This window comes from Pteropus medius, unplaced genomic scaffold, assembly GCF_902729225.1.
Source record: "Pteropus medius unplaced genomic scaffold, Ma_sr-lr_union100, whole genome shotgun sequence".
Taxonomy (NCBI): Eukaryota; Metazoa; Chordata; class Mammalia; order Chiroptera; family Pteropodidae; genus Pteropus; species Pteropus medius.
In genome coordinates, this window is record NW_024352786.1 from 2485724 (window position 1) to 2513372 (window position 27649).

At 36.4% G+C, this 27649-nt stretch overlaps 1 protein-coding gene and 1 long non-coding RNA gene across 10 annotated transcripts in view; one reads left to right on the top strand and one right to left on the bottom strand.

The window, feature by feature from the left end:
• Window positions 1-9347, bottom strand: part of UBE2D3 (ubiquitin conjugating enzyme E2 D3) — a 28829-nt gene extending 19482 nt beyond the window's left edge. The window contains exons 1-2 of one of the 6 annotated variants that reach the window (XM_039848728.1): window positions 9219-9347; window positions 7762-7913 (exon numbers count right to left, since the gene is read on the bottom strand). In XM_039848728.1, the coding sequence (XP_039704662.1) occupies window positions 7762-7785 (24 nt within the window). In that variant the 5' untranslated portion in view covers window positions 7786-7913; window positions 9219-9347. The other 5 variants (XM_039848726.1, XM_039848730.1, XM_039848729.1 and 2 more) reach the window with 5 other exon arrangements.
• A 15-nt stretch (window positions 9348-9362) lies between these two features.
• Window positions 9363-14699, top strand: LOC120591143 (uncharacterized). Of its 4 annotated transcripts, none has more exons than XR_005649847.1 (5): window positions 9363-9455; window positions 9738-9848; window positions 9952-10086; window positions 10753-10820; window positions 11145-14694. It is a non-coding gene; the product is annotated as an uncharacterized LOC120591143 (long non-coding RNA). The 4 variants fall into 4 exon arrangements; XR_005649848.1 differs by lacking the exon at window positions 9363-9455 and adding an exon at window positions 9462-9586 and having other exon boundaries at window positions 11145-14699; XR_005649849.1 differs by lacking the exon at window positions 9363-9455 and having other exon boundaries at window positions 9593-9848; window positions 11145-11331; window positions 12517-14699.
• Window positions 14700-27649: the final 12950 nt, after the last annotated feature.

Here is a 27649-nt window from a genome sequence, read left to right on the forward strand (position 1 = left end):
CACCTCACCACACTCATTGTGAATCTAGTGTTACCATTTCAAGTTGCATGGCCTTTAAATGAAAGCCAAATGAAAATTATCTCTTCCACTGCAAAATAAAACTATTTACTGGACTTGAGATCAATTTCCAGTGAGGTACCTCTCAAAGAATTTTCAAAAGTAATTTTGTCTTCAGTTTTCACCTTATGAAATGACTTTAGAGCCTAAAAGTTTCACAGGCTTCGGGAACAAAAACAACTTACAAAATTATATAAAGTACTGAAATTAATTCTTCGCTTCTCAGTAGAGAAGAACAGTGGCAAGGACCTGAAAGAATAGCACGCATGTGAGAGATCTTTAAAGTCTTCATTCTGTTGACTACTCCTCCCCCAAGGGGAGCAGCATTACCCAGGTGGGGTCGTGGCCAACGATGAAGACCACAGAAATAGGAAAACAGTTGGCAGGGGAGACTGGTACACACTGGAAATTGCTATAGGCTCCACTCACCTTGACATGACTGACACTTAGACATATAATTTGGGTACAATGTTAAAAACTGTACTATCCGTTAAAAAAAAAAAAAAAAAAAAGAAACCACCAGCTAGACATTTCTTTGCCATGGTATGCTCTTTGGGGGGAAATTTTCTCCTTTTGGGATCATCTTCCTGCACTACATTTCCTTAAACCTCCTGCACATCTGACTAGTGTGAGAATCCTCCACTGGGAAATATGCTTCTCCTTTCCCTTTAAAAGCCTACACATGTATAGGAAAAGGAGTCAAGCGAATCTCTCTAAAAGGCAGCCAACAGATATAGCTCAAGCAGTGAGTGTTCTCATCTGGAGGTACATGATTAAACAGAAATGAGTCTGATCCTTCCTTTTGGAATGGGGACTCAGAAAACCTACAGCTAATCTTGAGGAAGACATTTGCTTTGACCATTATGGGACACAGGGTCTCTCTGACAGTTGATTGTTAAAGGTAAAACAAGAAAAGGTTGAGACACTGGCCTAGAAGTCTAAACACACTGCTAAATAAATACTTGTGTTTTTTTTGCTTCTCTATCCTACTCTTCCTCATTCAATGAGGCAAAGTGACTAATCACAGACTACAAAGAGCAGGAAGCCAAGGTACTGACTACACTAAAGGCCTGAGGGGATAGAGACGTATATGTAAGCAATGGTTCCTGCCTCTAAAGAGCTTATATATCGGAAATACAAGAACTATTTATGAATAAAGCTACAGAGCAGCCATGTTGTATTAGCCTCTTGTAAGATTTAATGTGTCTAATATCATTTAAGCATTCTCAACTTTCAACGATAACCACTGCTTATATATGACATAATCAAAGCCAGCATTTTGAAAACAAAGTTTCTAGTATCAGTCCTGCTATTAAAGTATAACTCCCTAAATAAATTATTCTAGTTTGTAAAATTCATTCTGCCAAAGGCCAAAATTTAACTCAATATGATCACTGTTATAAGGCCAAATTTATGGATCCCATCCTTAAGTACAATAATTATCACAATGTTCCAAAATCATTTGTTAGCTCAATCTCTGCCACTCATCTTGCATATCACACAAAGGTCATAACGATAACAGTAGTATAGACACATTTCCTATCACTGCTTTTGGGAAAATTTAAAGCTCATGCCATTACTGAAAGGTAATTTCTTCTATTTTATTTAACAGTCCACGTCTTTTCAAAATTCAACTTGAATTAAAGGCAAGACATGTATGACTATATGTCAGTCAGTGCTATAAAGACAGCCTTGCCTCTTAAACCTATACTGAGCAATATGAAATATTACCTTGAGGACTGGATGAGATGAGAGTATGAGGTGGGAAATGAGAATAAGTGCCTTTTCAGAAATTTTGAGATCAGTCACCCTCAAGGACCCTTTACAACCAAGCAATATAAAGGTATATATTTAAACCAATGATAGAGATCAAAATGCAGTGCAATTAATTGCCCAATCAGGAAATTACTGCTTTAATTCTTATATCATCAAGTTTACCATGAAGTAAACAAAAATTCATTTAACATTGCACAATTTCTAAATATCCTATGTAGATACAAATGGCAAAAAAGGAAACATCTCAGAAACATATGATTACCAGACATTATTTCAAAAGGGAAGCTGGCAAAAAGATTTGAGATCTGAACAATTTCAAAAACTGTACACTTAAGAATGGGAAAGAATAACTCCTTTAAAATCATTTTAGTTTGGAATTTCTAATTTCTGGTGAGAAATCCTGAAATTTATCTTAGTGATTAAGAGGTAGGTGCTGCACACCATGTCTCATTACATCGCTAACAAGATATTAACTTCCTGTTTAGTTGTTAATTATAGGTGTGACAAGCATTCTTGTTCATTAGACAAGATACAATGACTTGAATGAATAATGCTACCATTTTCTTTCCTCGGATCACCATTAAAAATAAGCCATTTAAGATTATTCAAAGCAGTTCTTTCGTAAGCATTATCTAAATGGGCAAAGACAAAAAGCCAAATGTTGGTTCTAAGCTTTGATCCATAAATGCAAATAAGGCATTTTATATATACAAAAAACAAAAATTAAGAGCAGTCCAAAGATTGAAAACATCCAATTATATATTATCCATGAAATTATAACTAGGCTAAGATTAATGTGAATAAGTATTCCATCCTGAAAATGAACAAGTGACCAAGAAGTAGTGAATCACGATAGACCTAAAAGGTCAAATACAACAAATTCAACTATGAAGTTGTTCGGAGGGCTCTGAATGACAGATTATGTTCAAAGGTGAAGATGATCGAATGAGCAAAGTATAAAACACTATTGAAATTTCCCCTAAGTAACAAGGTTGAGGGTACTGTTTTGAGACATAATCTCATATAATAAGGTAAACTGACTAGTAAGATACTAAGTGCATCCGTTCTTAATTACACTGTTCAATTCTGAAATAAGATCACTGCGTTGGTAGCAAAACCAAGTCAAGAACACAAAATTTCCAGTAAAAAAAACAAAATTTCATTTAATTTTGCTAATGGCAAAATGCTGGTTTTGGCAAACAGAAATAAGTATAGTTATAAAAGAAAAAACACACCATAACAGTGACAAAATGTAGTGCAGGAAAGCTATTCAGATAAACTGTGGGTACATCCAATATGTGAATGAAGAGTCCCCTTAACTTTTCAAATAATCATTTCCGCTACTTGATTTATAAAATTCTTGAAAGGTAAGTTGTATAAGGTGCACCTATTCACGTTTATATGCTTGTTTCCTCCATTCAAAGCAGAAATTCTAATGGGCGATTGACTGGCTTATTTATTTATTTATTTATTTATTTATTTATTTTATCCCCCGGGACTAGACTACTGTGCCAAACAGAATAAAACCTCAGTAAGTATTGATTAAATGATTATCCCCTATGTCTGTGGTTCTTAACCTGAGGGAAGCTTCAGAAATATCCCTAAGGGACATTTCAAAATTAAGCCTGTTCCCAGATAAAATAATTCAGCAAGTCTGATAAGACCCCATGTACCCATATTCTTCAAAAATTCTGCTAAACGTTCTAATGTATAAAGATAATTCATGTCAAAACCCATATACGCAACACATATAACAGAATGCAAAAGCCAATCTAGAATTTGAGAATTTAATCTGAACTATTTTTATCTCAGTACTAGGTACTGTTTTCTTTGATAGAAAGACATAGTGAAATGCTCCGAGAAATTCTTAAGAATTGGCTGTATCTTGGATAACCCGTGGCACTAGAACTCATGAGTTAACATATAATCTAGTGCAAAGTATATCTAAGTAGTTTTCCCCCCAGTGCTAGCAAGTGTTCAACTTTTTGTACAAGAAAAACTAGAATTAACACTGTAGATGAGCATGATGAAACCAAAGCACACGGTGTCAAAGTTGTCATCCTTATTCAAATTAAATATCGAAGTCATTATATGATCAGCATCCCTACCACTAAACTGTCCTACAAATTAAGTAGGTTCTTGAGGATCTTAAAAGAAACACATCCAATACAGTGTATTTAGCTTATAGGCTCATTGAGGACAAGTTTAAGATACCCCTAGCAATCAGCTGGGTCACATGGTAGTTCCCAAAGTCCTTGAAGAGAGAAGCCAAAAAGAAACACACTCCTACTTTCAAAACTTGTTACCTAAAATCTTAATTCACAAATTAACTATAACGTTAAGAGCAAAATTAAATCCCATTTAAACGCGAAGTGGGAGGGCAGAGCTTACTTCAGGTAGCCAGGAGTGCTACTTGACATTCTCTTACCTGACTAGAAAACAAGAAGTGGAATGGTTCAAATATCAGTACAGAATAGAGGTTAAGAGATTGAGCTCTTGAGGAGACTACCTGATTTGAATCTCAGTCACTCACTAGCTGTGCGACTATAGGCAAGTAATGTAACCTCTCTGTGCCTGTTTCCACACGTATAAAATGGAATGGTAAGAATATCTCACAGGATTGTTGTGAGGATTGAGACTCAGTCAATATTCATAAAGAGTTTACAAAGTGTTTAGGACATAGATGCTAACATCTAGCTATTAGAAGCAGAATGATACATGCCAAAAACAAACAAACAAACAAAAAAACCACTCTTTTTGAATACCAAAAATGTGACATGACAGTGTAGTGATTAAGAACACACTGTGGAGCCTGACTGCCTAGATTCCAATCCCGACTCTGTCATGATATGACCCTGGGTGGTTTTTTTAACCTCTGTGCATCTCAAAGTTCCTAATCTCCAAATGGGGGCAATAATTGTACCTATTTCCCTGGACTGTTGTAAGATAAATGAATCAATACAAGTGTTTCAAACAGTTTTGACACACTGCAAGCACTCAAAGCATGAGCTATTCTTTTAGGCTTGGTTCACATTATATTTTATGTAAAGTTCTCTTTAAACATCTCCCCAAACTCACACGCTGTAGTTATTTTAATGGTAGTAAAATTTTCTGACTCTCAAACATCACCAATCAACTTGGGAGTATTTTTAATTATTGTGTTTAACAAATAGCTTGTAAGACCAAACTACAGCTTATCCAAATGAAGAATACAGCAAAAAATAAACAAAATAATAATAATAATGTTATATGATAAGGCTGCTTGGTCTAAGAACTATTCAAACAAAAAAGAAATTATAAAAAATAAGCTTTAGAAAAAACAAATTCAAAGCCTTGATCAAATGAACAACCAATAGTGAGATATTCCAACGAAAAGCTTTTTATTAAAATGAGAAATATTCATGTCTTAATATTTGAAATTTGAGGGCTGCAAACAATAATTCAAAATAAAGAACATCAATGCCTACTCGACTTCATATTTCTAGAACAGAGGTGCCTAAAATAAAAAGCATCTCCCATCAGTTGTTCACTTGCTAAAATTGTCTGGACGTGGAATTTTTTCTTCTTTTTTCTTTTTTTAAGTTTAATGGTGTGATTCTGACAATAACTGCTGAAAACCAAACAACACGTGCCAAAACTTTTCTATAGATTAAATCAATTAAGTCCGAAATAAACACATCTTTCCAATTTGGAAAGTGTCATAATGTCAAGTTTCTGTATTATAAAAATCTAGTATTAACAAAGAGTAGAAGACTAGAAAAAGTTTTTGAAGATTAAAAAGTGATATTAAAATAGCAGTAGTAGTAACCTGAGTGTCATGTGTGGGGTCAGGGGGAGGGTCCAAAGCCACACATTAACCTATTTAATCCTAAAAAACAACCAACCAAAAACTAAAATTTGTTTTGCTCACTGGGCATCCCTAATGTCTAGAATAGTGTCTGGAATTCACTAGGTACTCAACTGTTTATTATTCATATAACACAAACGTTCACTCTATAGAACACAAATAACTTGCCCAGTCCTAGAATTCTAACTGGAGCATTTCTGCTCCAAAGTTCACACTCTTAACCATTATACTGTCTCTCTACAGCTTTTAAATCATTAAAGTGGTGTCACAGCAGCTTGGTTATCACCTGTAAAAGAAAAAAAATCAATGAGACCTTCCTTTAAAGTATTCTGTTCCACATGGATGAAAAACTATGGATTTAAATAATTCCACATCTTAGTGGCCTGAATTAATTCCCATAGATAAAAAAGGTTTTGATTTGTACTAAATGTTATGTTTTTTGTATTAACTATGACATAAAATATAACTATTCTTCTATGTGTTGCTCGCCTACAAAGTGGTCACAGAAAGAGGTGTTTAAGTAATCCTTAAGTCTTAACTCCTAAAATGTTTTTCTTTCTCTCATTTTCCATCTTCTCTAATACAAAGATTTAAGTTTATATTTCACACAATGACAATGCAATGATAGCCTAAAACAAAATCCCAGATTTCAGCATCAATACACTGAAGATCTAAACCTCCATTTTTATATAAAATACTAATAAACATCAAAGTTACACGCATTAAATAAATAGAAAATGAAGCATCAGGTCTATTTTGGTAAATAAAGCCAAGTCCTTGCCATTCCTTTTATGTATACACTCTTTAAAAAAGTAACCTATCAAAACCAAAGATTCTAACTTACAATCTCCTGTCTCCTAGTTTTAGTAAGGCTGAATTTATTCCATGACATTTTTTTCAAGTTAGCTGTAAATACTCCACCCTCCTCGATTGTGCAAGAACCAAACACACCACATATACACAAGTTACAAAAAAGGGAAATATGGTCTGAGAGTTTGAATATAGATAAGTCTTGAGCAGGAGGTTTCAGATCTAGTGTACGACCTGATATAAAAGTTAACATTTAACAAAGAATATTATTTTATATTATTACGAAAGGATATGCCGGAAAGAGCCTGAACCAGTTAAAGCAGCCGCCATCTTAAAATGCGGGATAGAAGTTAGAGCAAGAAAATGAGACTAAACCACCGGAGGTGGAGGTTCCGCTCACCCCGAGACTCGAAATATCCTTTTTTTCAACTTATGTCGATAGTTTAGTATCACGTTTTAAGTAGCCAAAAAACCTTCTCCGAGGGTATTATTAAATGGGCTGAGACATAAATAGGTACACCTAACCTTAGCTTTACTGCCATCGCACCCCTTACCACCCCCCAATTCCCCCCCTCCGCCACCCACCCCCGGCGCCAAAAGAGAAAGGGAGCTTCCAGAAAGCTTTTACATCAGTTCCCAGTGTGCTTCTGATAGCTTCGGGTGAAAAACCTGAACCAAAGTAAGTTGCAACATTGTGTCAGCCCATCTCCTCCCAATCCCACTTATTCTGTATAACTCGCCCAGTGATGAAGTTTCTGACTTGACTCATTCACTACTCTTCGGCTGGCAAAAGACTTCTACCCCAAGCCCTAATAAAGTTCGGGACTCGCCGGATTTGTTATCCTCTCCCCGCTTCCTACCTTTCTTCCCCCTAGACGGCCTGGAACCTTGATCTTACAACTAAAATAAGTTTTCAAGCACCAAATAGGAAGCGCCATGACATCTGCCGGAGTGTCTCTCCGCAATTCTGACCCACAGAGGACTAACTCTTCCTTTAGAAGCAAAACCAAGGCCCCTGAAATCACTCCCCCTCACCCCGAATTTGTATCGATTCCACTGAAATACTCAAGATAACACTCGACTTGCCACAAGTTCTGTTCCCTAGCTTTAAATCTCATTTCTTCACAAAATATATCCGCGTCCCCCATCCCCCAATGGAAGAAACGACGCAAGGAAAAACACTTTCATAATTATACTTCCCCCACCCGATTCTTCCTCCGGGCCTGAGCCTTTCCTCCTATGACCCCATCCCCTTCAGTCCCATGAGTTACCTTATTAATCCGTTTCAGCGCCATAGTCTGTGCTTTGCGTCTGGTTCACTATCTCGGTGTGTGCTCAAAGGTCCGGACAAAACTCTTGATTATCCTGGCGGCAGGGAAGGATTGTCTCTTCGTCTCACACCGGCTCTGCCAGACACAGGCGCCTTTTGCAAAAATGGAGCAGATCAGCACTCGCACAGGCCCCGGAGAGCCCCGATGAATCCAGGTCCCTTAAAACGGTCGCGATCCGGGGTGGGTGGGGTGGCGTGGCAAGGCCACCAACAGCCTCTATGCCGTCCTTCGGCCCGAAGAGGGGGCGAGAGTGACGGGAAGAGCGGAGGGGTGGCTACAAGTTTGACTTCCCGGCCTCTCGAAAGGAAGAGACCCGGGTGGGAGAGGAAGAGGCGTAGGAGAAAGGGGTGGGTGCGGGGCAGGGTCCGGAGCCCAGCAGAGGAGGAGCCGGGGCCTAGTTGGCGTATGCCGGCGTCACTAGGGCAAAGAAAGGCTAGGGGGGAGGGGGAAACAGGAGGCTCCGGGCTTACGCCGGGCTTCTTTCGGTTTCTAACTCAAAGGTGCGGCAGGAGAGGGAAAGGAAATGAAGAGAAGAGGCTTGATGTATGTCGCTGTCCCCGCAGCTAGAGCTATTCTGTGTCGTCCCTGACGCCACCGTACACTCCGCCTTCCAGCGCGCTCCCGCGCGCGCCCGCCCAGCCAGCTACCACCACCACCACGCGCCCGTGCCGCCCCAGAGTCTCCGGCTTAGGCGCGAGGACGCGCCCATTCCCCCTCCCCCTTAAGCAGGAGAGGCTCCAGCTTCTCCAGCCTTCCCACCCTACCCCACCCAACAGGCTGGTCACTCAAGCCACCCAGGGCCTGTGTTTCCTCTCTTACCCGGCCGGCCAGTGGGCCGGCCACCCTTCCCTTCCCCTAGCCGTCCACACCCACGCGTACTGAGGGGCCGGGGCCTCCCTCAAGCTGCGGCCTCGGCCTCCTCCCCGCGCGGCAGCTGGTGCCTCCCCGGCCCTACGGGGCTCACGCGCACGACACAGCCACAAGATGTCCGCTCTGACGGAACTACTGCCAGCTGCCACGCTCCGCCCCTCCCCCTCTCCTCCTGCCTCTTCACCGCCGCGTATCAGTCCGCCAACGCCGCCGCCGCGAGCACAGGACGAATCTAAGGATGCTGGAAAACGGTTTACTTCTCACTTCCAGTACAGCGTGTCTGTGCTACCCCCTTTTCCTTTTTTTCAGAACAGCACCGTCTTTCTAAATAGATCGGAGGTTAGACTGGGAGGGCGGGGGCTGGAGGCGGGTCATGGGCTGGGGGGAAGGGTAGACGAGCGGCGGAAACTCTTAGACTCAGAGAAGCATCGAGAACCGGAAGGGGACCATGGGAGGAAGGTAATGGAAACGGCAGCTGCGCGATCGAATCCCACGCCCCTCCCAACAGAGTCCCCCAATTTCCTCACTTGGTATCGAGGAGGCGGGTCTCGCGAGAACCTCGTGGCTGGTTTACAGGAGCTGTAGGTCTGCAATGACTTAAGGGCAGTTTTGTGCGGTCTTCCGGGTGGGGGCCCGCCCCCAAATCCTCAAATTCTCGCGAGAGGTAATGAGGCACCGGCTCGTGTTGGGGCGGGCCTCGCCGGAGAAACACCGCCCATGAGTGCTTATGCTGGTGGAAAGAGGAAATGTAATTCTCCGGCTTGGTAGGAGCGCGCGCCGGCACATCCTTTTCTCACGCACCCAATCAGGAATGTGTGGTGGGAGGTACCATGGATTAATTACTAGATGCCTGTAGTCCTGGTTGACCCGGCTTTTGAAATTTCCGGTGGCGCAGGTGAGCGGTATTTACTCGCCTGCGGATCTGAGCCGGTTAACCAGTAGGAGGAAGCGCTCGTCGAATGGGAACAATCATTTAAAGTAGAACCTAGCGGACCGCTAATCAGTGCGCCCACCTGCCGAAATATAGTGTATTTCTAACCCTACAGGATCTGAGAAGAATACTGAGAAGAGCGGACCTGAGACCTGTTCCCAGAATTAGAGCATTTTAGGAATCAAGCTCAACTGTGAATATATGGCGATGCAGAATAGGGAGATAGGTGCGGGCTGTTCTCTGTAATCAACCTCTACCATCCGCCGAGGTTTAAGTATGGGAATAGAGGTAATACTTTTTTCCTCTTGTTGCTTTGTTTCCGTTCCTAGAGCCACAACATTGTGAAACAATACTTATTGAAACATCCAGGGGAAGAAATACAAGGATAAGATTGGCCTGTTTTAATCTGCCGAGTGCGAAGTATAGAGAGTGATTTTGCTCTATAGTGTTTCCTTCAGGCAAAGGTTAGTAAGACATTAATTTTTTAAAGGAATTTAAAAGTACTGACCTGCTTAAAGTTTTCTAACATTCTTTTAAATGATCCTACTTAAGAATTAAATGGAAATAAAAACTTGTTTTAAAAATATACTTAACTTTAAAAAAGGAAAGTAGCAAGTTATTTCCTGTTACAAGAAAGCATTACCTAATTAAAACTTCATAGGTCTGCGATAAATGAGCTAATGTATACTGTTCAGGTGACCATAATAGTGTCACTAGAGCAATCAGTGAAATAGTGCTTCTCAAGCTAGTATCTGTGCAAATCACCTAGGGATTTATTCAAAATGCAGATTTTGATTTAATATTCTAGGGCAGAGCCTGAGTTTTACCTTTCTTAAAAACTCTCAGGTGATACAAATTATTCTGCTCAGAGAACCTCTCTGTGAGTAGCAAAGCACTCTAGTGCTCACCTCATGGCCTACAGGATACCTCTGTCCCTCCTTCCATCTTTCCTTTGTTGTTTCTTTTAACCAGTTTAATATAGTAAAAACACAGGATTCGGCAGTTGGAGTAGAAGGAGAAATCCAAGTTTGTTTTCTGGCTCTATTCCCATATGTGTGATAGGGTGCACTTACTTTTCTTAGTTTCTTCAATGCTAAACTAAGCATAATAATAGATGTCCTTTCTCACAGGTTTATTGTGTGGTTCAGATGTCATAATGTATGTGGAAGAGCAGTGCAGGCTACAGTGCTGTGTAAATGTAAGTTAATAAACTAACCAGACATTAACAGGCCACAGTGTAAAACAAATCTAAGAATAACAACATAGGTAATATTTATGGAACACTTATTATGTACCAGGTACTGTGCCTGTTAACCCCCTATGCAAATAAAGAAACTGATACACAGGGAGATTAAGTTCCTATCCCAAGAACACAAAGCTAATAAATGGCAGAGTATGTATTGAATGGAGTTGTATATTGTCTCAATTTAGAAAGTAGGAGAGTAGGATGTTTTATATTTCTACTTTCAGTGCCATTCGAATCTAATTTTGACGCATTTCTCCCTCTGTTTTGTTCTTTCAGAAGCCAAGATTCAGGCATAGTAGGAAACATTCCTACCTACCCAGAGGGAACTCACAATATTCAAGAGAAAAGTGCTGAAGAACCCCATTTGTATTACCCTAATTTAAGCAAACTTCAGTATGAAAGTATAACAGAACACGTTAACTCTCTGAATTAACAGAGCACAGCAGGCTGAGACAGACTTGAGGTCAGAGTTCTTAATATTTTTGGTGCCACAAACTGCTTTTGCAGTCTAGTGAAACCATGGACTCATCTTAGAATAATGTTTTTAAATGTATAAAATAAAATTCATAGCATCATAAAAAAACATTTTGAAATAGAGTCTCAAATATTAAAGGAAAACATTTTTGGCATAGGAATATATGTGTTTTATTAACACAGTAAGATCAAATGATGGTCTAGTAAAGACCAAAATTTTGAAATAATGATGAACATAAATATTTTAAGATTTTGCAACATTTGTCATAAAAGTATTTGTGATTCCTATTGGTGACACAGACATAGATACAGCTAGTTGTTTGTTGCTTACATTCAACATTACATTCTAATTTCAGTTAGAGATTAGTAAAAACAAATATGTAATTCGTGTTTTCATATCCAAGTTCACACACACCCTGATTTCTATTCATGAACTATGTGTTAAAAAACCTTAGGTAGAGTCAAGTAGGCTTATTCCTTTTGGAAAGCCTTGAAGGGATTGTGAAATTTAAAATAGAATTAATTCCTATGCATAGCAATAGTGATTCGTCAAGAAAACATTTAATTACCACCAGTATACTTTCTATAAGAAGGCATGTAATAGGTTTAGGAAATTGTTTTATCCAATATGTTGATTTTTTTTTTTTTTTTGAGACCTATAAAGCTACCCTATGAAAAATTTACCTAACTAGAACGATTCATTTCCCAAGTATTCTGGGTAACTTAGGTTTTACTATGTCACTTTTATTTATTACACACTGTTACAAATAAGATGTGGTAGAAGAATTGAAAAATGAGAGTAACAACCAAGGGTGAAATTAAAATGTTGCATATTTGAAATTGTTAAAAATAAGTGTTAATAATTATTATTTGAAGTACTATATGCTGGGTCTTTTAATTCATTATCTCATCAAATCCCCATTATATAGATGAAATACTCAAGGTCATAATTATTAAGTAGGAAAGCCAGAATTTAAACCTAGGCATCCTGACCTCAAAATTCACACTCAACCATTAAGCTGTTTTTTAGCCCTTTGACTATTAGCCAACGTTGATTTGCCTACTAGTACAACAAATATATATTCTCTGCCTCAAATATTTATGCATTCCTTACCATTCCAAGTAAAATTCCAACCAGTGACTAAAAGGAATTTTCTAAATTCTCTCTTTGCAGCAATATTGCTTATATTCAACCCCACTTTTAAATAAGTGGACTGCCAGTTGGTGCTGGAAAATATTTTGTTCTACAAAAAATTTCGTTGTAATGGAGTTTTGCTTAGAAGATGAATAATCCACTCATGCCCTTCTCTGTCCTACAAACATGCATCTGAAATTAAACCTTTGTTTTATAATGGTGCCACTACTTTATCAAGATAGTATACAAGCAACGATGACATGTAAATGAATCCTAGTATATGAAGTTCTAGATTATCCATGTTTAGTGGAGACAAATGCTGGTATAACCCTAAATTCATTTCTATTTGGCACTGAAGTGAATTTTTTGGTCGATTATGCTTTCTGTTTATTTGTATTTACACTAGCAAACTTAACATTTTTGCTCAATTTTGCTAAGGTTAAAATTAAAAAGAACATGGCCTGGAAGCATTTTGAAATTTAAGGAGGTAGCCCAAGATTAGCTCAGACTTTAAAATAGTATTCACATGTCTAATGTTATACAGAGTCCAATTTATAATTACAAGTAAAGGTAAAGTTGACTTTCTTCACTTGACGTATTTAATTTACCATCTGAAAAAAAAGAAAAATAGTGTTTTTATATTGCATTTTCAATATGCTAAAAAGATTATGATTTTATGTATTGAAAGAAACATTAAAAAATGCAGGTACAAAATATTGAAAAGATAAGCTAAAAGCAATTTCATCCTTAATACTATATTTAAATCTCAAAAACTTTCTAATTATGGTAGATCAGATTTTCTTGCATGAATTTGCATGAAACAAAAGAAAATATAAAAGATGAAGAAAATTAGTATAAAAGTGGCAGTGGTATGACTAATCCAAATAATGAAGGTGTGCCAAAGTCTTAATATGTGAATGCATCATATGTATGTGAAGCCACATATAATAGCTTGAGTATAGGAGTTAATTAAAATATGCTTGTGAATAAATATAGTTAACATAGATTAGTACATATCTTTGATAGTATTTAATATTGCATGTGTGTTTTCAGACCTTTGTAACTTTCTCATAGAATTTTATAACTTGCTAAAGACATTAGCTTTAACGCAGTGAATATCATTTTATTAGTTTAATTAAATTGTAAATGCCATAGTTTAGATTTTATATCCAGAATGCATGTTTATGTATTCTGCTTGGAGTAGGTAATTTAGAACATAAGTCAACCAAATGTTATTTGATATTGTTTGCATAAAAATCAAATGAGTTTCTGTATATTACCAGTTCAGAAGCTCATTTTTATGATCAAGACAAGGTAATGTGTTTAGGAAACTACTCTATTTCATGATAAGAATATCATTTTGACCTTAAATTAAGATGTTTTTTAGTACATAATGACTCATGCACAAATGTTTGAGCTAAAAATAAATTTGAATATTTTCCACGTAAAAACCTGTACACATGAATGTTCAGAGTAGCATTATTCATAATAGCCAAAAGTGGAAACAACCCAAATGTCCATCAGCTGAGTGGATAAATAAAATGTGCTATATCTATATGATGGAATAGTATTAGTTAATAAGAATGAACACAATACTTCTATATGCTACAACATGTATCTTGAAGCTTGAAAATATTATTCTAAGTAAAAAAAGCCCGACCAAAAGGCCACATATTATATGATTACATTTATATGAAATGACTGCAATAGGCAAATCCATAGAGACAGGAAGTAGATTACTGATTGCTCAAGGACTAGGGGTTGAGTAAATGGGAAATGAATTCTGAGTTATAGGGTCTTTTTGATGGAGATGATGCAGTGTTCTAAAACTAGATAATTGTAGTATTTATACAACTCTGTGAATATGCTAAACCCCACTGAATTGTACACTTTAAAAGAGTGAATATTATGGTATGTGAATTATCTCAATGTGCATTAAAAAAATTAATGAGAATCAATGTGAAATTAGTCTGGAAACACTGCTAAATATTTTCAACATCTCGTAATACTCTTCAGGTTACCAGTGATAAATGAGATGTAGCATCTTTGTAAAATGTGAAAAATTTACAGCCAGGAAGAGGCTTTTCCTTCAGTTCAAACAATGCAGTTTAATTTAGTTTTACTATAATAATAAGCATTCGTTGTCTATTAGTCTTAAATTTGGAGTTATTTTCATCAGTATTATTTGTTTAATAAAGCAGTGATTAAAAATTTAAACAACATTTCATTGAAAATAAAAGTTGATAATTATGGCTGGAAATAGGAGAATACACTGATTTTGGCATTCTCTAAATATAAAAAAGTTTTCTTTAATTTCAGATGAAATCAAGTAGGTTGAAAATCAGGGGTACTTATCCAGATAAGGATTAGGGTGAAATACTGTCAAATAACAAAACTAAAACACTTTTGTAACAAGTTTGATGTCCTTCATTTAAGGGAAAACAGTTCATGGACTAGAGGAGTCCGGTGCCTCACAGTGAGTGGAGCACTGTTCCCGAGGGATTTGGGGCAGGAGTGAGTTTCTTGGAGCATTAGAAGCAGTGACACAAAAGGCATGATTGGCTAGGAGGTCGAGGATTTCCTTGTAAGGCCAGCAGGTCCTGTTTCCTAAGGTAAGGTGAGCTATCAATATAGCTGAGTTGGAGCATTGTGATTGGTGTAGGTTAGGTTTCCTTGACAGGTGTTGCCTGTGAGTGCAGGCTGACCTAGGTTTAGATATGTGACATGGGCCAGGCCATTGGGGTGGCCTCCTTTTTGTGAGTCCCAATATATGAATTAGCTTTATCAGTACTTAACTGAAAATAAAGAGTTCAAATTAAAATTACTTCCAAACAATAATTATAATCTTTCTTGCTTCAATAACAATACGAAAGATCTAAAGTAAACGGTATAATTTAGACCAGAAATGATTATTTCACCAATACTGAATTTGATTTTTTAAATATATCTATGTGAGAATTCTTTAGTAAAGCAGTGATGATAAATTTAAAATTCTTTTGCTAAAGAATTTTTTTTCATTTTGTTTTTTAATAAAGTTTATTGGGGTAACATTGTTAATACAATTATATAATTTTCAAGTGTACATTACCAATTGACATCTGCATATTGTGTGCTTACCACCCAAAGCCCAGTTGCTAAAGAATTTTAAGTTAGGAATGATTATGGAATGTTGTACATAGTGACTCTAAAGGATCAGGTCTACATAGTATCAAAGTGATTTAATGGAGCCACTATGTCAGACTTTTAGTTTTTAATACATGCTACCTCTAAAAAAAAATACTTAAAGAATTTTGCCCATTTGGTGTTGAAGAAGTATGATAATTTCAGAGCTATCCCATCATCAAAGCATTGTAAATCTCAAAAGTTAATAATTAAGTAGTAATGAGATTGAGCTTTACCATATATACCTGGTAAGAGAACAGTATGACAGATTCCCATTCATACAAAAAGACCCCTCAAAAAAGAGCTCTGGGTGCTACAATGCCTGAAATTAAACTCCAAGACTTTTTTTTTTTTTTAACGAAAAAGGAAAAAGTCCACAAGAATTAAGGTATTCACAGATTTATGTGAATTTAGCTTTCTTTGTTTTCCTTCTTTCTGTTCTCACTAATGGAGAGAAGGGGAAAATTACTTTGGAGCATTTTAAGGTAGGGCTAAATGCCTACCACTGACTTGGATTGGGTGCTAATTAGGGACAGAAGGCAAGGTAAGAGGGACATTGCAGACTCAGTGGGGAGGTGTGCAGAAGTGAGAGGGAAAACACCAGTGGTAAACTTAAACTGTTTCTTTAGGGAACTGGGAATGAGGAGGAAACCCTTTTTTTCTTCTCTGTGCTCAAGCACTTCAAGGTTTCATACCCTAGAAAACAATCGGGCTACCACCATTGTTGCTCAGTTTTATGTAACTTAATTGCCTTTTTTATATTTGCCAGCTTGAAATCTAGTCACTGTAACATTGTTCACATATAACAGCATGTTCTGCCTTATTTATAAACAGTTTTAGAAAACATCCATTTATAATGTGGGACTGCTTTTGGTGCAGGTTGAGGCAAGACCAAGAGACTCATGCAGTGTGTCAATCGGCGATATTTAGGTCTGACTAAGCTAAGAAGAGCTCTTTCAGGTTTAGGCTGAAGAAATTAATGTAATAGAGGTCTGTTAACAGAATCACTCCCATTCTCTTAAATGTTCATTAAAAAAATTTTTTTGAATGCCAATTATGTGCCAGACACTGAGCTAGATGCTGAAGATACCTAAAGACCCAAATGTCACCTTTAAAAAAAACTTGATTGGGGAGACCATTAAGCATCAGACAATTACATGGTATGTTTGATGGCATAAATACATGCACAGAGTAATACTAATATACCTTATTCAGCTGGGAGTGATAAGGAAAAGTTTCACTGTAGAAGAAAGATGTCTTTAAACAAATGAAGGAAAAAAGAGACTTAGCTGGAAAAAGAAAAGGGAGGAAGGCTTCCAGACAGAGGGAACAACATAAAGTTTCAAATAAGTTGACCGAGTATGTTTCCACAGTACTTTGGATGGTAACGTGTGTGTGTGTGTGAGATATAGAGGGAGAGAGAGAGGCGAGGTGGGGGTGGAGTGGAGGGTGTTACTGGTGAGAGAAGAGAAAGAATTTGAGGGCCTTACCATTCCATGTTAGTTCAGATTTTATTATGAAGGGTATGGGATGGGGGCATTGAATTTTTAGCAGAAAAAAGTTTTAATCAGATTTTAATTACATAAAAATAACTATGATAGCAATATGGAAGATGTAAGGAAAGTGTTGTCGGGTGGAGACTAGAGGCAAAGAGACCACGTGGAGTGCTATTGAAATAATCTAGATGGGATATGATTCTGAGAAAGACCTAAAATAGTTGCAGTAATTGCACTAAGGACCCATAGTACAGGAAGTAAATTTAAATTAAAAATAAAGTTTATATGGTAAATGTAGAAAAATGTAAACTAATAAAATTAATATCTGCTACTTGATTTTTATTTTATTTTTTACAAATTGGTTCTGGAAACAAATATAAAACTAACTACTACAGTTTAGGTTTTTTAAATTTGGCACATATATACTATGCTGTGGTCCATAAGTAATGATCCGTTGTCCCTACTAGAACCTTTAGGAAGCCTTTGTCATTCTCCCATTGATGTAATTTGGCTTTCACATTTCCAGAAAGAAGCATTTATTATTTATTTCTGTTCTCATTTGCCTAAGACAAAGTGCTATTACACGGTGCCAACAAGATCATGAACCTAAACACATACAGGCTCTGAAAACACACGGCAGTATTTAGTTGAATTAAGGTGATCTGGACTATGCTTATATTAATTATTCTATAGATTAATGAAATAAATCACAAAATGGAAAAAAAATCTGGTAAAGGATTAAAAGATTCTGGTTTGAGAAACACCGATAGAAGCTACAAAAATCCTTTGTCACATACCTAAAGTCTAATTTGTTGTTTGATGTTGTAACTCTTGAGTAGAGTTAAATGCTAGGCAGATAGGACAGACAAATAAACAGGATTTTAAAGGGAAAGTAAAGGAAGGAAAGGCTTATATACATTTTAAGTTTCATTCCTCTTCTGGAACTTAGAACATAATTTCTGATAGAAAAGTAGTCATGTCTTTAGGTCATCCCGCAAAGAGCTATTCTCTAAATCCAACCTCTCTGTATATGTGTTAGGTTCCTATGTGAAAATGCTTAACAGAGTTTCAAATTGACATAGTGGGAATGATTTACTCCTCTGTCCATCAGAATGAGGCATCCGACCCTTCTGTTTTATTAGCTAAAGTGATAAAGATTTGAAGAACTTCATTCGATCCTGGTTTCCTTTCTATCATCACCCCCAAGCCCCCACAACACAAAGTTAGACTTAATAGCAAATATCGCAAGATTCAACTTTAAAGGAAAATTAGAAATGGTTACTTTAATAGTTTCCTTGATGTAACAAATTAGTACAAAATTTAGTGGCTTAGACAACAGTTAATTTCACAGATTTGGAGCTCAAAAGTCTGAAATGGGTCTCACGAGTCTAAAATCAAGGTATAAACAGGATTGTTTCTGAAGATTGTAGGGCAGAATCTGTCTTTTTGCCATTTCCAGCTACTAGAGGCCACCAGTATTCCTTGGGTCATGACCCTCTTCCATCTTCAAAGCCAGTCGAGTCTTCCTCATGTCATAGCACTCTGTCATACTCTTCTGCCTCCTCCTCTTACTTGTAAGGACCTTTATATTAGGGCCTACAAGAATATTCCAGGTCAATCTCCCCAGTTGAGGGCCAGATGATTAGCAACCTTAATTCCGTCCACAACCTCAATTCCCCCTTGCTATGTAACAACATATTCACAGGCCCCAGGGACTGGAATGTGAACATCTTTGGTAGGGGCAGGGAAGGGGGTTACATTATTCAGGCTACTCAGCTATTTGTAATCCATTGGGTACTCGAGTTTAAGAGTAACTTCTTCACTCCATTGATTCCCACTTTATTCATCCAAAAAATATTTTACTACCTATTTCAAATATCAAGTGTCAAAATGGTATAGAAAATTCAAATATACAAGGATTAGAAATTTGTCACATTTTGGCACTGAAGACTCATAATTTCAGCAAGGTGATGTTGACATAATTTCAATTTAAGTACGTTGGGATGTGAATGAAAGTGAAAAAATGGAAAGCTTGGTCATGATAGGAAACTAGGAGATATAGGGTATTAGCTTAGAGGAACTCAGGGTCAAAGGAAGATATTTTTTTAGAATGGGGTTTGAGTATGTTTATAGTCTAGAGGAAATCATGAGAGAGGAGATACAGAACAGAGAGATTAATGGAGCAGATTTCTTCACAAGATATGATTGTAGGTAAAAAATAGAGTGCAGATGACCCTTGAACGATACAGATGTTAGAGGCCCCATCCTGCCCCCATGATGTTGAAAATTCACATAAAACTTTTAACTCCCCCAAAACTTAATTGTCCCTCAATATCTGTGGGGGATGGGTTCTAGGACCCTGCAGATACCAAAATCTACAGATACTCAAGTCCCTGTATAAAATGGCTTAGATCAATGCATACATTTGGTTCATGGACTCCCAACTGCAGATAGAAAGTACAAGTATTTATTGGAAAACATATGCATATAAATGGGCCTGTGCTTTTCAAACTTGTGTTGAGTCATCTGTATTTGACTCTGAACAAGATAACCCTATTTGACACTAAGGAAGAAGATTAGCATGGGTAAAAATGAAGATAAATTTTAGGTGAGAGGAGGCAGGAATTTGACCATTATTACTCGATGTTCTCAACTTTTTTAGTAAAATAGGAAGGAGGGCTATGTGATGACAATGAGCTGGGCATGAGAAAAGTAGGCAAAGTTTGGAATTGCTGAGGGAAACTGAAAAACGAACCAAAACAAAAAAAGACTTTGTGTAGGTAGATCATGAATTCGTCAGGGCAATTTTTCATATGGTTGTGTGATTTTCATTTCCTCAGCCTTTAGACCCGTAATTGTGTGTGTGTGTGTGTGTGTGTGTGTGTGTGTGTGGTGTGAATACCCATAAGATTTGTTAATGGAGGCTTACATTGCTAATCAATGTGTGAATATGTATATAAAATCAGTGCTTTTATAAAATGGTACACTTTAGTACATTACAATTATTGGTGCTTTTTTTCCCCTGTGATTTTACTTTTGTTAGCATATCTTTCTTTGATGCTGAGTTTACTTCCGGGCCATAAGTTTGTTTGTTTGTTTTTTTCTGGGCCATACGTTTTTTTTTTCTTCAGTTTCTTCTAGTATATCTTTTTTTCCTATGCGACCTCCTCTTCTGGTTTAGAAATAATTTGCTCTTTTTCAGTAAGGATCATCTCAGTGTGGCAGAGAGGTCATGTAGGGTTTAAGCCACCCATGAGCTCTGTAAATTCTGTGTCGCATCTTGGGAGCTTTGTTCACCTGGATGTGCTCAATGACCAGAGAATCTACATCTAAATCCTTAAGTTCATCATTACTTTCAGCATTTTTTAGCATGTGCAGCAAAAATTCAGCACTCTTTTTGGGTCACCGACTCTGTGTTTAGCCCCACTCTTTGGCCTGGGCACACCTACCAACTCCTCCATTGTAACAGAATTGCCCATATTGCTTCTGTAAAGTTACATCCTTCAGATACTTGGTGGCTTTTCAGATAGGCATAGCCTAGATGGCCTGGGCAGTTTCATGAATGTTCTCAAAGTGAACACGAAGATTTGAATCTCCTAATTAGCATGATTTTGTGGGGTTTTCTGGGTCAAGAGAATAGTGAACCATTTTCAGAGGTCACTTCAGGCTGCTTATGGGAAGAATTATTGGTGCATTGTTTTGGTGTAATTCATGACTTCTCAAAAATTAATATTCTTATCTAAAGAAACACAAATGACAATAAAAATTTGTATTAAACAATTAAGAAACAGAAGGTGTGCAGAAAGAAATGAGAGGCATTTTGAATTTAATCAAGATTCACTCGGCAGGTATTTATGGAGTACCTACTATGCATCAGGCTCTAAGCTTGGCTTGTGGATAAAACTTAGATGATTTTCATACTTTGTTTTTTTCCCCAGAAGTCCTTAAGTCTGTCAAACTAAGCTGCTTGAGTCAGAGGCTGCAGCCCTGCCCACTCAGATTCTTTGATCACTTTCCTTCCATCTCCAGTCCCCACGCCCACTCAGGATGCCTCAGGTGGTTCTGTGGGTATTCCTAGTGTTCACAAAACAAACCAATGGTTTTTTTAGTGTTCTAAAAAAAACCAATGGTCTACTGAATATTAATACTGAAGCCTCATTATGAGTAATAGTCATGTGTAAAACAAATAATATGAAATATATTAGGGAAACATAAGGAGAGACACTCAGAGAATCTGACCTAACAGACATGTGATAAAGACATGAGAATTTCAGTTGCCTGACATCTCAGTATATGCCAGCAATGTGCTTAGGGCTGCCCAAAGAACTTCTATACACTTTTACTCTCCCTGAAAGATGGCAATGTGCTGTCCAGAACCAAGCAGTTGCCTTTTTCTTAGCTCAGTGGTCAGGCCACTGTAGATTGTTTTTTAACAGCTTTATTGAAATATAATCGACATACAATATATTGGACATACTTAAAGTATACATTTTCACAATTTGACATACATATATACCCATGAAACTATCACCAAAATCAAGATAATGTATGCATAACCACAAATGTCCTTATACTCTTTTATAAACCTTTTTTCTTGTTCCTCCCACCCCTTGCTCCCTTCGTCTACTGGAAATCACTGATCTGTTTCCTGTCACTATAGATTAGTTTGCATTTTCTAAAATATTGTTTATATAGAATCATACAATATGCTCTCTTTTCTTGTTTGGCTTTTTTCAGTCAGCGTAATTTTGATATCAATACTGTGTGTCTCAATAGTTCATTTTTTTTTTTCTTGCTGAGTAGTATTCCTTATATGGATATGTCATTATTTACTTATCAGGACATTTGGGTTGTTTTTAATTTTTGTCTATAACAAATACAGCTTCTGTAAATATTCTTATACAAGTGCTTGTATGGACATATGCTTTCATTTCTCTTGGGTAAATGGCTAAGAGTGGAATGGCTGGATCGTATGGTAGATATATGTTTTTTGTTTTTTTTTAAGAAAATGACAAACTGTTTTCCCAAGTGGTTGTACCATTTTACATTCCTATAAGCTGTATAAGAGAGTTCCAGTTCCTCCTGACTTGTTATGATCTGTCTTTTCAATCTTAGCCATTTAATAGGTATGTAGTGGTATCTCATTGTCATTTTTAATTTGCATTTCCTCAGTGACTAATGATCAGCATCTTTTCATGTATTGCTTTGCCATCTGTATATCTTCTTTGAAGAAATCTCTCTATGTATTTTTGCCCATTGTTTATTTGGTTCCTTTTGTCAGTATTTATTTACAGGTAACACAGGTTAAATATGTACAGCAGCCTTAAAATTTTTTTTAAGTAATAAAGTCATAACAAGGTAACATACAGGGAGGAATATGAAAAACACATGAAGGACTTTAGTTTGTGAGGTGGTGGAATTTAAGGATTGGTTATATAAATCTAAGTATTAAAATTTTTAAAAAAATAATTAACTAGCAGAACCACCTCAACTCATATTGGCTAGTCACTAAGTCTCTTCCAAAACTAAGAGTGCAGGCAGCAGTATGCTAGAGCTGGCTTATGCTGCCTTATGAGTGCCAATTTTAAATTTTTTAGGAAGTTTGCAGGCTGATTGTTAAACACAGCCATTATTAAATATTAATTATATAATCTTACAATTATATTAAAATCCAGTACGTAAGACTCAATAATAAATCCTCAAAATTCACTTCTTGATCATTTTACTACATTTTACTATTATCTGTGTTTTTGTAATTATTTCTATGGTATCCACATGGTGGGAGTATTACAGTTTTATAGTATACACCTCTTTAATTCTTCCTTGAGTGATGTCTTGCAGCTTGATATGGGGCATAGTGGGAGTATTTACCTTAGAGAAATTTGCAAACACCACAGTCAGAACCTTTTTTTTTTTCTGGTGAGCTAGTTGTCAAACATTTACCAGTATACCAGTAATGACAAGGCTTTTCAGATTGCATGGACCTTCTGTCCATGGTGAATAATTGGAAGTTTCAGTTAAATGGATAATTCTCCTTCGTGAAACACTTAATACCTCAAAAACAGATTCATATTTTTGCTACAGAATAAAGCTCATAACAATTTTCCTTGCTCCTCAGTTTTTTTTACTTCCAGGTTCCCTAAGGTTGAGAATGCTGAAGTATAATGGATAAGGGAGGATGCTGATACATTATTTCTGTGGTCCCAAGTAAAAAATACATAAAATATTTTATTTCTAGTAGAACAAGAAGGGCTGTTAAATAAAAAAAAAAAATGTATACCAAAATTCTATTCATTTAAGAATAGGGGTAGGGGAAACTAGATTAAAATGAGAGAGGCCTTCAATAGAATGCTGAAATGTTAATAAATTTTGCTTAATTCAGAGAGTGGTTATCAAATATAATGATGAATATCTTTTTAAATGTACATTATAAAATATAAGGTGTAATATATATTTGAATGCCCAAAGAAGTAAAAATAGTGAAAGAAAAAGATTACTTCAATACATTTCTGGTGACCAGAAAATATATTCACCTAAAGAGGTCAGTCAGAAGAGGAAGCTGATTTTGGAAATTAAGACAAAGGTTAGGGAGAAAATAGTGACTTATTTGTTTTTAATTGTGGAGATGTTCAGCATGCAGTTCTCTATTACATTTATTAGTTTCACTTCTTTGGGCCTTCAAATATACATTACACCTTAAATTTTATAATGTAGATTAAAATAGATATCCAGCATTCTATTGAAGGTGTACAAGGAGACTGGCATGTAAATAGGAAGCAGAATCAGACACATTAAATGTATTATCCAAGTTGACAGCACCAGTAATTACAAGTCCTGTGACTCTAATGTCAACATTCTTTTCATTACACTATGATGTCTCTTATGAACTCATATTTAGTCCATTACTGTAGATTCCTAGTGGGTTTCTTTGCCTGTACTCTTACTTCTCTAGTCTACCTTGCATATCACTATCAGACAAAATACAGCTTTTATTAAAAGGTACCATAATAAAGAAGTTTTCAGTAGTTACCTATTAAATAGAGAATAAAAACCAGAACTTTATCTCTGCTTTTGTACATGAACTCTCTAATGAAACTGGGCTCCCCATGCCCTTCGAACATACTTTTAACTTTCCTGAGACTATAACTTTTCATTTAGCAGAATTTCAATTTTTTAAGTAAGAGTTATCGCAGGGGACCTGGACATTTATTATATATTATATATAAATTATATATATAACTAATACATTGTTATATTTATTTATAGTTTATTTATAGACTAAACATATGTACAACTACTACCTTGTGTGTTTTGATGGAGAGGATAAAGGGAGCATTCAGTACAATTTTTGACATTAAAAATGATTCCTCTGCTGTTCCACTTCTGGTAATTAAGAACTAGGTGATTTCGATCATGCTTCTGCTAAGAACAACTAGGAAAGCTGGGCCAAAGCCAAAAAAAAACCAAAAAAAAAAAACCGATTTAAAGGCATTGGAGAGCTACCAGATCTATGAGAGTTACAGGGCCAGTGTTAGGGGAGAGAAACTGTGAGTTTAGGGCTCACGAAGAAAGAACACCTCAGACTTTCAGTTGAAATCCTGAAGGGCTATACCCTAGGTAGGAGTCAGAGTGTACTGAAAATAGAACTGGCAGGGACTGAATCATCTCAGGCCTTAACTGCATTGTAGGGATCTAAGTCTGCTAATGGCTGTTTAGTTTAGCTGTCTAGTAAAAGGAAAAAAAAAATCCTCTCTACAGGAAAGTAAGGCTATCTAGAGCTTCAAAATACCTCTATAATATTTTATATACAATATCTAGCACGCATAAAAAATAATCAGGTATGTGAGAAGATATGACAAAACCAGAGAAGCAATAATAGACTGTAGAAACAGAACCCACAAGGAGAATGAGATGAAGACTTTAAAACACTATGATTAATATGCTCAGGAATTTAAAATATAGGAGTAAGAATGTTTAGTGAATGGAAACACAAAGAACCAAATGGAAATTATATTATTGAAAAACAAGTTAAAAACCCAATGAATGGACTTAATAGCCAATTATACAGAGCTGAAGACAAAATCAGATATTGGAAGCAGTTCAGAAGACAGATTTACAGAAAGACAAAAGAATGAAAAAATGTAAAAAGAAGTGGAAGAAACATATGGTATAGGGTAAAAAATAAAAGAGTCTAATATAGGTATAATTCAGACTCAGAAGGAGAGAATGAGAATGTAACAGTGATACTTGAAAAGATGTCTAAAATAAGCAAAAGGTTTTATGCTTCAGACTCAAGAAGCACTGTAAACCTTAAGCAAGAAAACAGCAAATAAAATCACACAGTAAAACTGCTGAAAACCAAAGAGGAAAAATTTTAAGTGCACAGAAGAAAAAGATATTACCAAATGAATGACAGTAAGACAACTGTTTTGCAACCAAAATAATGCTATCTTCAGAGTACTATAAGAAAATATCGCCAACTTAGAATTCATATTCAAGTTATATAACTTTCCAAAGTTAAGGCAAAATAAAGATATTTTCAAACAAACAGACTTCGTCATCAGCACTTTTGCATTAGAAGAAAGAGTGGCCTTTAAACAGAAAAATGGAAGCTGTCAGATTCTGGAAGGAATGAAGAGCAATGAAAAGGAGGAATATATGGGTAAATCTCAATGTTAACTTTACAAAACAATGCTAGTATACTGTGGTGTAAAAAAAGATTTAAAACCTAACAATAACAAATTAAGAGGCGAGAGTAAATAAAGTTGAAGTAGTCTAAGGTATTCAATTCACACTGTCCCATAAAATAGATAAACTAATATACACTGGCCTTTTAGAAGTCAAGGAAGCACATTCTGATTTCTAGAGTAATTAATAAAAGAATAGTAAAAGCACATATAATTAAAAAGCTAATCAAAAGGATGGAATAAAAAAAAACTAGAGAAAAAAAAAGTAGAGAAAAATAGGAACAGATGAGACAAAAGACAGCATGGCAGCTTTAAAGCCCCATATATCAGTAATTATATTAAATGGAAATTGATTATCCCAATTAAAAGACAAAGACTGTCCCCTTGGATTTATAAAGTTATACCTTTAACCTGATTTCAAGAGACATATCATAAAAATTAGAATGTAGAAAAACTTGAATAAGCGTATCATACAAAACCTAACAGAAAAATGGTGTGGCTATGCTAATATCCAAGTAGATTTTAGGCAAGAAGCAAGACAAGAATTTGTAACAGTCCTAACAGGAAGCAAATAACACACTCAGGATCATTTAATAAGTAAGGTTTATTTACAAAGGGACTAAGTACAAATGTGTGTGTAGGGTATGAGAATTAGGATAGTTCTGTAACTGAGGACTAACAGCAGGGGAGCTGTAGCACTCTTAAGCCCCAGGGGACTGAAGAGGAAGTTAACCAGGTTCTGGAGGGAGAGAGAATTGTGAGTTCACTTTAAGAGAGGCCATGATCTTTGGTCAAGTATACATGAGGCTCAAGTTAACCTCTCAAGGAGGGAGCTGGGGCAGTAACTATGTTCACCTCACTCTTTTCCACAATGCAGTCTCCTCTCATCAGCTATGAAGTCATCATGGGGTGGTTTCAATTCAGTCATACTTTTACCTGAAACCAAAATCATTAGCCACCCCAGAATTCTTCATATATGGCTGGGGAGGAATCAAGTAACAAAACATAATCGTAGTTTCATAAAACCTGTTTTTTATTTTTAGTTGGTCATGTGGCCTAGATTCATGAACATAGTCGCTTGCTTTCAACACTCATTCTAGGTTTTTCTTACTTTTTGCTTGCATCTAAACTGAATGGGATTCTTTACAAGGGTGACTCAAACATTCATTTTTGTAAGATGAGTCCTAGTGGAGGTCCTTTTTGGGTTACCCTAGGTTTTTATTAGACTATTGACAAGAGAAAACTAAGAAGCATCTCAGTGAATTTCCTACATTCCATACCTAGTTCTATTTACTCCATTGTATAGCAGCAATCCAATTTCTCTCTGTTAAAAGGGATCCCTCAAAAAAAAAAAAAGGATCCCTCACTCACGCCAGTAGAGTGATCCGGTTCCCTCTTGGTTAGTGACAGAAAAGACGAAACTTTTCAGTGATCAGTATCCACTTATAATTCATTGAAACCATATTTCCTAGGAAGCATTCCTTCATTGAGTACTTCAAAACCACTAAGTTCAAAGTTTCAAGGAACAAAAAAATTCTTCAAATGGATTATTAGATATAATAGAGAATCCAACAAAAATGCATACATATGTAGACCAAAAGACATACACAAGACACAAGAATGTTCATAGTGGCACTCCTCAAAATAGCCCCCAAATGGAAACATCTCCAATGTCTATTAATAATAGAATGGATAAATTGTGGTATAGTCTTCAAGAAGAATTCAGGATAGTGATTACTTTTGGTAAGGTAAATTTCTAAGAGCTCTTTGTATATTACAGATGTTAAACCTCCTTGTGAATACTTTTCTAAATTTACTGTATACCTA